The sequence below is a fragment of the Bos javanicus genome, chromosome 3 (assembly GCF_032452875.1).
Source record: "Bos javanicus breed banteng chromosome 3, ARS-OSU_banteng_1.0, whole genome shotgun sequence".
NCBI lineage: Eukaryota > Metazoa > Chordata > Mammalia > Artiodactyla > Bovidae > Bos > Bos javanicus.
Genome location: NC_083870.1, coordinates 26408571 through 26420475, shown reverse-complemented (window position 1 = coordinate 26420475; position 11905 = coordinate 26408571). Strand labels below are relative to the sequence as shown.

The window sequence follows — 11905 nt, the reverse complement described above, 5'->3', positions numbered from 1 at the left end:
TCGTTGTGGGAAGCTGTTCCAAATTGATCATAAGCAACATTCCTGACTTCTCCCTAAAAGCTGCTAGTGGCACCCTGCTCCCAGCTGTGGCAAGGAAAAATGTCTGAGACTTTACTAAACATCCTTGAGGGGCAAATTCACTCTTGGTTGAAAACCACTGATTTTAAAGCAGCAGTGCTGAGCTAAAGCACTGTTACCTGACCTCTGGGCCCAGTGATTGATTATAAGGAGTGAGGAAGAGCAAGTAATATTCTCAGAGGATTACAGGGCCGTCAGGGCTTCTGGGAAGATCAGATTTTGGTCAGAGATAGGGCTGAAGGGAATCTTTCCAGAAAAGAATGAGCATATAGTATCTTCAAATTTACAGCTACAATGTAGCTACCTCCTTAAGGAGGAAACATATTCCATGATGACATGACAGTCAATGTGTTTTGTCTGATTATTTCACTTCCTTTGCCTGAGCCAACTCATCACTCTAATGAGTCGCTTCTTAATGAATCTTACGATGCAGACTTCAATAATTATATTTAATACATGCTGTGTTTTTGCTATATAAGAAATCAAATATCCTAGAAGAACACATTGAACTGAATGTGAACACACTGAATATATACAGTGAAGACCTTGGCAGAGCTGGGGCACCAGTCCTATGTACTTCATCTCCCAAGAATTCTCTTCCGTTAAGCTGGCATGCTCTGGGAGCCAAAGCTTCTAGTTAATTTCCTAGATATGCAGACAAAAGTGAAAATGACTCTCTAGAAGACAAGGCTGTGAGATGTGAGGACAATGAAGGTATGTGGATCGCCTGGCATGAGTACATCTGTAAGGAATTTGTAGGGTCCTATTTCAACAGCATTCCCTTTTATTTGCGGGCTATGTGTCTAGCCTTGACTAAATAGTAACCTTCTAGGCTCTGGGGGCTATGAGATGAACATGGTGTAGAGGGCAAGTGGGGACACTCCCACCTAAACAGCAGTATCATAATCCATTTAAGGTGTGCTAGCAACAAGTAGACATGAGGAAAGGTTTTTATTCTTTGAGGGAAACAAATATCTAATGTGCAGCTCGGGGAAAATTTTTAAAAAGTTATGTATCAAAAAGTTAAGGAACTAAATTACTCCCCTGAGCTCTAAATTCCAATGGCATAGGTCCCTCCATGCCTATACAAAATAGAAGGTAGCCTCCTTGGTATAGAAATGAGGGGGTAGAAGGCAATGGCACCCCACTCCAGTCCTCTTGCCTGGAAAATCCCACGGACGGAGGAGCCTGGTGGGCTACAGTCCATGGGGTCGCCGGACACGACTGAGCGACTTCACTTTTGCTTTTCACTTTCATGCATTGGAGAAGGAAATGGCAACCCACTCCAGTGTTCTTGCCTGGAGAATCCTAGGGATGGGGGAGCCTGGTGGGCTGCTGTCCCTGGGGTCCCACAGAGTCGGACACGACTGAAGCGACTTAGCAGCAGCAGCAGCAGCCTACAGTTTATTGAATTAGATTTTGCTATTTACAACTGAGATCAAATCTACATACTATTTTGTTAGTATACATGGATACATTATTTCTAACAAGTTTAGACTTATGATGAATGGGTTCAGTCATACAAAAACACGAGCACACACTCATACTAATTGTCTTAACAACAGTAGTGCATACGTTATACACCTCCTATAAAGCCAGCTTTGATTAAAAACTGCAAGTTTCAAAGATCGATCTGATTTTGAAGATGACCTAAGATACACACTGTGTGATTCTAAAATCTATTTTAGTCATTTTGTACAGTAGCTAGCTTACTGGACTACAGTACATATTTTTTAAAAGGACACTGATGAGGGGCACCATCTGGTATTTAACTTAAACCAGATAGCCGATTACCTCCCCCTCCCTGCAAAGACCTCTGGCCAAGAAGACAAATGTAATGTGGTCTCTGGTGCCTGATTGCCCATACATGCCATCAGTGAATAACTCACAAAGAGGTCCTCGGATTTGAGAGTGTAACATAAGGCACTTTGTTTTTAATTCTATCAGTTTCTTCAGAACTCAGGTCTGTGGTCCTTAGGTGATCTGAAGCCGTGCTGGCCACAGCTGTGACCATGGGCGCAGGAAGCCATCAGAGGGCCACCGTCCTCAGGAGACTCCTGGGTGCGCTCTGCCCGCCTGCCCACGTGCATTCCGACTTCTCCGCAAACTTCCCACAGCACGACCAGTGGGGGCGTCCTGGGTGGCCTTTGTGCCCGTGGCCACAGCCTAGGTACCCACCTGCGTGGTCCAAAGAGGAGAGGGAAATCCATCAGAAGGCAGTCCAGCAGTTACCATGGAAATGAACACTCCTGGCCAAATTCAGACTCATGGATATTTTTACATCTAAAAACAACCCAGCAAGAGGAACAGGCTCTCGGATGCCTCTGTAGTTGGGAAGACTCTCAGGACAGACGACAGCAAATCAATTAAGGTTAGCTGGAGTTGTAAGAACAGTGTTATTTTAACACTGTGAACTTAAGGAGAAGAATTGGTTTGGATTTTAACGTAACGAAATCTAAATAAAAGGGCACAATGCTAGAAATAAACAGAATAGATCCTGAAGTGTTTCTAAGAAAGTTTACAAGAGCCTACGTTAAGGCTCACCGTAAGAGTTAGGACAGGACAGAACACTGAAAATAATTAGATTTCTTGCGGGGATGCCGACCTTTCTGCCCACGTTTCCTTCCCTCAAGAAAAGAGGCAGACTTGGTTCAGTTGATTTATTCATCTGTTCTCCCATCCCTGGAATTTCTTTAAGGTTTCAAAAGGAACAGGATGGGTTTATGTTTTTGACAGCGCTCAGGCTGTTGGAAGGGGTACAGACTGAAACTGACCATCCAAGGAGAAGCACAGGGCTTCTAGAATCAGTGAACTGTATCAAAACTAAAAGCACTCAGAACTTTTCATCTTGCTATTTCAGTTTCCATAACCAAGAAGCTTTAAATGAAACTTTCAGAACTGTGATACATTTAACATGCACGGACTACATTCCTAGGAACAAAGCCTGAGTCTGAATACCCTGACCCTGGTCGCGGTGGTGGCTGATCCCACTGCTGGGAGACAGGCACAGAGGGAGAGTGAGGGCTTTCTGGAGCGACTGGTTCCCCTTACCTGGCATGGTACCTCCACACGCGCAGCGAGCAGTTTTCTGGCCTCCGCTGGAGCAGAATGTGCAACAGTGAAACACGCCCGGGTGTGAGCGGTGTCTTTTCCTCACAGTCACAGTGAATGGCGAGCCCTTCAGTGTTCAGACCAAGAGCAAAGAACAGTGCCTCATGAGTCAACAGGCATGTGCTGAGCATCACACAGACTAAACAGAGCATTGGCCACAGGCCCTGCCCCTGGAGGGACGAGGACAGCAGAGGCAAACAGTGACTGGGGTCAGTAACCAGCTGGGTGCTCAGCTGGACAGGGCCGGATACAAATGCAAGGAGAGGCATCAAGGAGTCCGTGCTGCTGCCCCGGCACGCAGACCACCTGACACACTGAAAGCGTTAGTCGCTCAGTCATGTCCGACTGTTTGCGACCCTATGGACTGCAGCCCACAATGCTGCTCTGTCCATGGAATTCTCCAGGCAAGAATACTGGAGCGGATTGCCATGCCCTCCTCCGGGGACCTTCCCGACCAGGAATCAAACCTGGGTCTCCTGCATTACCGGCAGATTCTTTACCATCTGAGCCACCAGGCAAGCACTAGTAAACTCAACTGTGCTTTTAAGTCACTGACTTTGGTCTCCATCTCCTCCATTCCTGAGCAGTCTAAGAACATCTGCGGTCCCTTCTCCAATTTCTCAGCCACACACTCCCATCCCGCACATCCTAAGCCAACTCCTTTCCTTTCATCCCTCCATCCTGGACACAACTGTTTACCCATCCACTCATTCTAGGTTGGTGAAGTTAGATGAAATAGAGGAAGATTAGGCATGTGGTTAATAATTCTTGGATTAGAAATTCTCCTACCTGCCTTCTTTCCTTTAAGAATAGTTTTCCTTCTTGAATTTATACCCTATGCTAAACAGTAAATATTTAATGAGTGTTGCTATCTGCCTATTCCTATATGAGAATCACATACCATGCAAAAACACAAAGCAGAGAGGCTGGCACCTTAGAAGCCTTTCAGATGTTAAATCTCTCTTCCTTTAAAAAGTTTAGTCTTTTTTTTTTTTTTTTTGGCTACATGGTATGTGGGATCTTAGTTCCCTGACTAGGGATCAAACCCATATTCCCTGCATTGGGAGTGCAGAGTCTTAACCATGGGATGGCCAGGGAAGTCCCTACAATCTGTTTTAAAAACAACTTGGGAGTTCAAACATGTTGTTTCAAATTCTGATTTTTCTACCCAGGTACTGTGTATTGCGGCAAGTTTGTTTTCTTGGTCTAATTGGATGACGATCCTTATGTTTGAGTGGTTTGTTAGAAAAGTGAAATAATGTTTGAAAAAATATCTAACCTGTCTGGCATCCTGTAAGTAGGCAAGCAGCAAATGGCTACTATGAGTCTTCCCAGGGCACAGGCCACAAGCCTAACACATGCTGATGCTCTATGGTGTTTTCTTGTCCCTATCAGTGTTAATTTCCAGTTGGGGGAAACACTCTGGCAGCTTGTATGTCAGCAGAGATTCTGCTGGGCATGTTGAGTGTTACTCAATTTTTAAAAATTCATAATCTCTAAACCAGAAAGTGTTACATATGTCTGTGGAAGTGATGTAGTAACCATGGTAACAGATAAGCATATATATGTGTGTGTGTGTGTATACACACAAGTATACATATAAACAGAGTAGAGAATTATCTGGGCAAATGGTTAGGCAGATAGTTGACTGATTAGTTACAGGAGAGTGCGTAACTCTCCCAGTGGTACTCCAGTAAGTCCATGTCTGGTCACAGTCTGAGCAAAGCTGGAAAATCCTGAGTGAGGTTATATTTCTTGTATGTGTGCATACTCATCTGCTGGTAGATTGCCTGCTGTGATCAAGGCATCTTTCCCAAATTAAGAACTCCAATAAACTAACTGGGAGAATGATAAAATACAGGCATAACTGCTAACAGGTGAAGTAGGGATAAAGAGGATTTAGGGTCACCAGTATCCTCTAGTAAGAATAAGAGCTGCAAAATCTGGGCCCTTTCTAAAGTGAGGTGAAGTAAGAAAGAAGAGAATCCTGGTCAATCCCTCTACACAGCTGGTCCTGTGTGAAATGTCTCCACATTCTAAGATGACAAAACTGGGGGTGGGGTGGGCGGGGTGAAAGGTCAGGGAAGTGAAGGCAAGGCCTCACTCACCTGCACGTGCTGCTCCTTGACACAGACCAACACAGTATAGGTGCCAGGTTCCTTGGGCGTATAGGAAACATAGTATGTCCCATCCTTGTTATCATGGACCATCGTTTTGACGGGACTGTATAGAAACGGGAGTTCAAAAATACCACTCATTCTCACAAAGCCTGCTTCAGCTGCCTGCTGATTCAGGATGTAAACTCTATACCATACAGCCAATGTTAACTTTAAATGTCCCCCAAGCAGGATATGTCTTCTCCATGTCTCAGAAAGTAACTTTACAACAGAAGGTAACATCAATCCTCATTTAATCTGACATTCAGAAGAATTCCAGAAAACATCAGTGTTCTCTCTAATCAGCTTCTGTTTTACCTCCTGCTCTTCTTCCTCCCTCCTCCATCCTCCAATCCTGAAGACTTTGCTTATAACTCGCTCCCAGCACAAATAGTAAACATTGGGGCTGAACTTTGAAAAGGGCACCATTCAGTCTAACACAGAATATTTTGCCGTCTATTCAAAGCTTGGGATAAAGACAGTCTGTGGGGGCAGATGAGACCTTTGGGAGAGAATCAGATATGAGCCTAAAACCCACACAAGGAATTGCATCTGGTCCACATGGTCCTATGGTACTTCTTAATGGCATCATGGGGAGGTAGGCTGAACTACTGGAGTTGCAGCCCCATGACTGCAAAGAACCTTGGATTTCCAGGTCCGTGATGCCTGGGTGCATGATACAAACCTGTCTTTCTTATCGTTAGGGATTACTGTGACTTGAACGTTGTCTCCTCCCCTGCCCATGCTCTCTCCTGTTGCATCCTTACAAAGCACGATGAAAGAGGCTGGCTGTTTCTCACGGGCTCTGTGAAGATCTGTGGAAGATAAACACTCAGTCCTCAATCTCAAAGGCCAACGTAGTGACCGCATCCCCAGATCAGACACCATCTTGCTTTTTCTGTTTAGTATAAAAGGTCGTGTTTCCAGTTTCCTCCCTTTCTTTTCTCTTCCTGTCTGTTTCCTGGAGCATACTTCTTGGGAGTCACTTCTGGTGAACCTGGTTCTCTCTCAGCCAGCAGCAGCTCTTGGATTGTAAAGGATCCTGGATCTTAATTTCAGCCTTAAGAAAGCTTTGAAAAAACTCAGGCTTGACGTATGTATTCAGAGAATAAAAGAGAGGCTGTGCTGTGTTGTGCTTAGTTGCTTAGTTGTGTCCAACTCTTTGCAACCCCATGGGTTGTAGCCCACCAGGCTCCTCTGTCCATGGGGATTCTCCAGGCAAGAATACTGGAGCGGGTTGCCATGCCTTCCTCCAGGGGATCTTCCCAACCCAGGGATCAAATCCAGGTCTTCCACATTGCAGGCAGACCCTTTACAGTCTGAGCCACCAGGGAAGCCCCCAAAGAGAGGCTAGTAACCCCAAACTACCCTCTCCGAGCAACAGATCCTGCTAGAAGAGGCAGGAGGTACACGTGACCGGTTTAGGCTCTGCATGCCTGAAGTCCTCTACAGCATGGTAGCTGTGCCTAGGCACTGGGGGGCATATTCAATAGCTATAGCCTCTGGTCCAAGGTTTCCCTGATAGCTCAGATGGTAAAGAATCTGCCTGCAATGCAGGAGACCCGGTTTTGAACCCTGGGTTGGGAAGATCCCCTGGAGAAGGGAATGGCTACCCATTCCAGTATTCTTGCCTGGAGAATCCCATGGACAGAGGAGCCTGGTGGGCTACAGTCATGAGGTCGTAAAGAATCGGACATGACTGAGCAACTAACACTTTCACTCCATTTCTGGTTCAGAAGACAGATGAAATAGGCTTTTTTTTTCACCTGGGGTCTATAAATATTATGAGGCTTTCTGAGGGGCAAAGAATCTCCTGAAATCATATGCTCAAATGAGTGGGTGTTTTCTGGTGGAGAGATCATTTTCAAAGGGATCTGTGACCTCCAAGCAGGTAAGAATTCCTGGCCTGGGTCAGGATGGCTCTAGAATACAATCTTCCTGTTAAAACTTATCTGTGAAATGTTTGAATAACGTGCTTCCTTTAGGAAGCGAACACCATGGTCAAAAGAAATTGTTTCTCCCCCTACTGACTGAAATGCCTACCATATTCTTTTCAATGCCAGTTCTGGCTTCCATGAACCAGAAAGGGCATCAAAGAAAGTAAACCATCATCCCTTCTTCCTCACTCCTCAGAAATTCTCTTCAGAACCATCCTCTCTGAACATCCTCTCTGAACAGGCAGGATTTCACTCTACTCGGAGGTCTATGCTGTTATGTCTTATGGCACTGCCTCGGTTCTGTCACCTGAGAGAAGCGGTCTGATCCTTGAGTTCTTTCGTTGTTACTACTTTTCTCAACTGGAAAAGGGTCAAGCCTCACCCCTGTCTGGGATCTTAAGTGCAACCTGACCAGAACAAACCAGAAAGAAAAGGACAAGGGAGGGATCACCATCCGTTGGACGGGTATGACTCTCTCCCTAGCCGAATGAAGACCGTAGCTGAAAATGCCACATGTCTCTGACACCATGTCCTGCCGCTGCCCTTTCCACGCCAATGGGAGATGTTGCCCTACCTTCCCCTTGGAGGACACATTTGGCTGGATCGACCTCTTTGGTGTTGATGGCCCCGTAAACTTCATAGCCACGGCACAGGCCTGCTTTCTCCTTGGGAGAGAAGCTTATCTTCTCGTTGACTCCAGGATGGGCACTGTATTCCACTTTGTTCAGCTTGGTGAGCCGTTCCACCACCACCCCTTTGGTGATGAGGATCTCCAGGTCGGAGCCTCTGGTCAGCAGGTGCTCGGTGAACTCCACTCCCGTCCGCATGTCTGCCAGCAGCTGCTCCAGTTGTGCCTTCTGCAGCTGCAGAGAGTTTTCCTTCTGGACTCGGATGTCTTCCAGCTGCTTCAGCAGCTTGTCCCGATGTTCCTCGATGGCCTTGATATAGCCCTCGGAGAAGGTGCGGATGTCGGCGGCTACGGCCTTCACCCGCTCCTGTACGGCGCTGTTGGTCCCTTTGATCTGTGCCAGGGCCTCCTCCAGGGCCTCCACATGGGGCTGGGTACCCCTGAGCAGCTCCCGCACGGAGTCCCCGTGCTTGTGAATAACGTTGCTAGTGAAGTCACACGGGTGCTCCCGGTGCTCCCCCACCACGCAGTCCCGGCACACAGGCCGGTCGCAGAGCTCGCAGAACAGCCTCAGCTCCTCTGCAGGGTGAGCAGGACACAGAATGGGCTTCCCAATCTGGCTGTAGCCTTTTAAGTCTTTTAGGTCCACCATGGTATGGTAGGTCGTCTTCTTCTGCCGCCTAGAGGCAAACAGAGGCAGGAACAGAAAATGAGGGGACGAGTCCAGCAGGGAAACAGTCCGGCAGTTTTAAGGTCATGGGTTCGGAAGTTCAACAAATCTGGGTTCAGTTCCTCATTCTAACCTCTTACTAATCACATGAGTCTCTAGGATTCCAGTTCCTCCACTGTACACTGGGGTAATACCTATGTGAAAGGGCTGCTTGCTCTATGGGACGAAATGATAGGAGGCTAGGGCTCTCTGGCTTGGTGCATGACTTTTGCAATGGTAAGGCTACCTCCTGGGACCTTCCCCAAAGAGTTCATTTGTCAAGTTTAGGCAAGAGCCACAGCCTAGTGCTACAGCAAGCTAGAGGGGAGAGTTTGGTGGAGACCCAGCAGCGAGATGAGACCTGTGCCAGACAGCTTAGCAATAAACTTCAGGCAGTTAAAAAGCAGCTACCTGGGCACAACAGAGTCTCCCTCAGCTTTCATCAAACTCTCTGGGAAAGCATTTCCTTTGACCAGTGCCTCTGTGGCCCAAAGCAGCAAGCTAGAATTTTCTAGAGGAAAGTCATCAACATTATTAGAAAGAGTAAAATCAGTGGTCAGTAGAACCAAAGCTCTCTTTTAATTCCCTCTTTTTATAGCCCTCTAGAGATTCAGGGAATCCTCAGAAACCACGGTGACTGTTCAGAGTTACACCATGTTTAGTGTCTTAGCAATGTCAAGCTTACATGCCTGTTCTGGCACCAGCAGAGTGGCCGTGGACAAAACAGGGTCAGCTGCTTAGCTGGCAGCAAAGTAGTCATCATTACAAGGTAAAAATAGAAGGAATGAAGACTGCTAACTTGTTCCGTTGGTGAGGCCAGAAAATACCTGGAAGGCAGAACTTAAAAACCACTGTAGCTAAGCCTGAAACATTGGCCATTTCATACTGTGATGTTCTGGAATGGCGGGAGGTGGTCTGAAGGCACAAAGTGATTTCCCGTGACAAACTGTTCACCAAACACCATAAAAGACATAATCCCCACCCCAAGTCCATCTCACCAAGTTCCAGAGTACCTCTAGGGTACAGGGCAAAGGTTGAGGTGGTAGCCCACCAATCAGCACCTTATACTGGGAAGGCAACAGAGATGAGAAAACACAGCAGGCAGGTAGAGGATTTGGATTTTAAATTCAATTGTTGTATATTACTTACCAGTTATGGGACCTTGGCATACCACATACTGCTGAGCTTCAGTTCCCTCCAATAATAAATAGGGGTGAAAACAGTGCCTGCTTTTCTGAGTTCCAAGGATCAAATAAGATTGAGGGCAGGGGATCTGCTATCATACTCTTTCTCTAGCACCCCATACAAATGATTGATGAGCCAAGGAAACTGGGTAAGAGCTTTGAAAAGTGAAATGGACCCTGCAAACATGTGATGCTATTATTACCATGGGTATTATATAAAGGCTGCAAAATTTAACTACTGTTCTGGAACATCTGTAATCACATTGTATACTGTTCTCCGACCTTCCATGGCATTTGAGCTTTCCTTTCCATCTGCTCACCAAGGGATCTCTCTGCCTTGACACCTCTTTATACTCCGCTCTTAAGCCACACCAGGTGGGTTTCCCGTCTTTACCTATGAGCCTGGCAGCAAAAGCGGCAGAGATTGGCTTTGCAGGTCTGACACCTCTTCTCCACTTCCCTGTCGCTGCACAGGTCACACACCAGGCCCTGGCCTTCCCCACGCAGACTCTCCAGCATCACATCATTCATGGCCAGGTGGTCTATGGTTAAAGCCTTCACTCCACCCATGGGCAGGTCCACCTGAGCATCACATACCGGACAGAGGATGCCAATCTGTGGCTGCAGAGCGCGTGGCTTGAGTTCCTGGAATACGGACCCCTCAGAGCTTGTGTCAGATTCTCCCCCTCGGATGTCCACTACTGAGAAGGGTTCCAGCTGCTCCAGACAGGTGGTGCAAACTGTGTGCAAACAAGGCAAGAGCCTGGGGGCTTTGAAGAGCCCCATGCACAAAGGGCAGTGAGTTTTGCCTGAGTTTCCGGCTGTGGTTCCACTGGGGAGTTTGCCCACGAAGCCCAGCAGCGGCCTCCTCTTTTCTGCCATATTCCCCACGTTTGTGCTCAGTATCAGAAAAGGCCCTGGGCAGTTCTATAATGAAGTAGCAGGTGATTAGGCCCACCCAAAGAGACAGTTTCCAAAACTTGTACAGAGACCATGGGGACTCCTTCGGCAAATCAAAAAGCAAAAAGGAAAGAGAGTATTCCTCAAAGGAGCCACCCACAGATCTACTAAGCAAGGCCCCCTCCTTTGCAAGGCATCCCATACCAGACACGCCCACGCCCTCCTCTGCCCCCCAAGTCCTCCTTCCCGGAAGCGCTCCCAGGTCTAGGTCTCCAGCTAATCCTGCTGTCGACTCCTGGACCCCTGCACCTCTATCACCCTCTACTACCACCCACCCGACCGCCGGCCCCACTGGTCCCACGCCCGGCACGCGATAACTGCCACTCCCGCCCCCGCGTGATGAGCTTGGGGGTTCTCCGCTCCTTCTTTCCACCCGGCTCTCCGCGGAAGGGACGCGGCGGACAAGGGAGCTGCGAGCCCCCACCGGCTCCTCGGTTGCCACCACCTCCCCACCCTTCGGTCCAAGGTGCCCGACGGCTCTGGCCCCGCCTCGCACCAATCCCGGGGCTACTCAGACGACTCCAATCACCGTCAGAGAGGGGCGGCCGTCGCCGCTGCGAGCCCCGCCGCCCTCCAGAGTGACACCACCAGCATCCAATAAGCTTTGGAAATTCCACATCTTCGCCGGTCCTCTCCGGGGAGGGGCGGTATTAAGCAAAGGGCCGGGGGCGGGGCGGCCTCAGGGCTTGGGCCTCGGAAGAGGAAAAGGGTAAGGCTGTGAGTGAGCGGCATAGTATAGCCAGCGTCACCATTTTACGGCGACTGTCTCCCTCTCTATGGCTCTGGCGACCAGAGAGGTCAGAGGACAACTTAGAAAGCTGCGCTGATGTGCCACGGGGAAGGCTTCCTTTGCGCCCTCGGATTGGTCCCACGAACCCACCCTGGGGCCTCCCATTGGTGGCTCGCGCTGTCAGTTGCCCCAAGCTCCGCCCAGGGTTTGTCGAAGGGGAGTTGAAGGGGGCGATGTTTTCTTGGTTCCCGAGTACTCGGGAGCGGCGAATGGCGTTTTATCCTTGGCTCTACTGTGAACCTGCGAGTTCCCCTCTGGGCGTCCCAGCTTATTTTAATTCAGGAGTCCTTGAGGCCATGCGTGCGGGTTACCGGAGCTTCTGGAAGCGGCTCGCTGGGTCCTGGCATTTTCC

At 48.4% G+C, this 11905-nt stretch overlaps 1 protein-coding gene across 2 annotated transcripts; it reads right to left on the bottom strand.

The window, feature by feature from the left end:
* Positions 1-1455: 1455 nt before the first annotated feature.
* TRIM45 (tripartite motif containing 45) lies at positions 1456-11382 on the bottom strand. Of its 2 annotated transcripts, none has more exons than XM_061409929.1 (7): positions 11293-11382; positions 10198-10730; positions 7857-8590; positions 6031-6160; positions 5298-5412; positions 3130-3256; positions 1456-2256 (listed from the first exon to the last, which is right to left on the bottom strand). In XM_061409929.1, exons 1-7 carry the CDS (start codon positions 11380-11382, stop codon positions 2108-2110), a joined length of 1878 nt encoding a protein of 625 aa, XP_061265913.1. In that variant the 3' UTR covers positions 1456-2107. The 2 variants fall into 2 exon arrangements, with proteins under 2 accessions (XP_061265913.1, XP_061265921.1); XM_061409937.1 differs by having other exon boundaries at positions 11260-11324.
* Positions 11383-11905: the final 523 nt, after the last annotated feature.

What these genes read in the sequence shown, in the direction of transcription:
- TRIM45 (XM_061409929.1), bottom strand. Translation starts at nt 11,382, where the DNA reads ATGTGGAATTTCCAAAGCTTATTGGATGCTGGTGGTGTCACTCTGGAG. An exon ending in ACGGCCGCCCCTCTCTGACG is followed by an intron (nt 10,731 to 11,292) that starts GTGATTGGAGTC and finishes ACTTCATTATAG; the next exon opens with AACTGCCCAGGGCCTTTTCT. An exon ending in TTTTGCTGCCAGGCTCATAG is followed by an intron (nt 8,591 to 10,197) that starts GTAAAGACGGGA and finishes GTTTGCCTCTAG; the next exon opens with GCGGCAGAAGAAGACGACCT.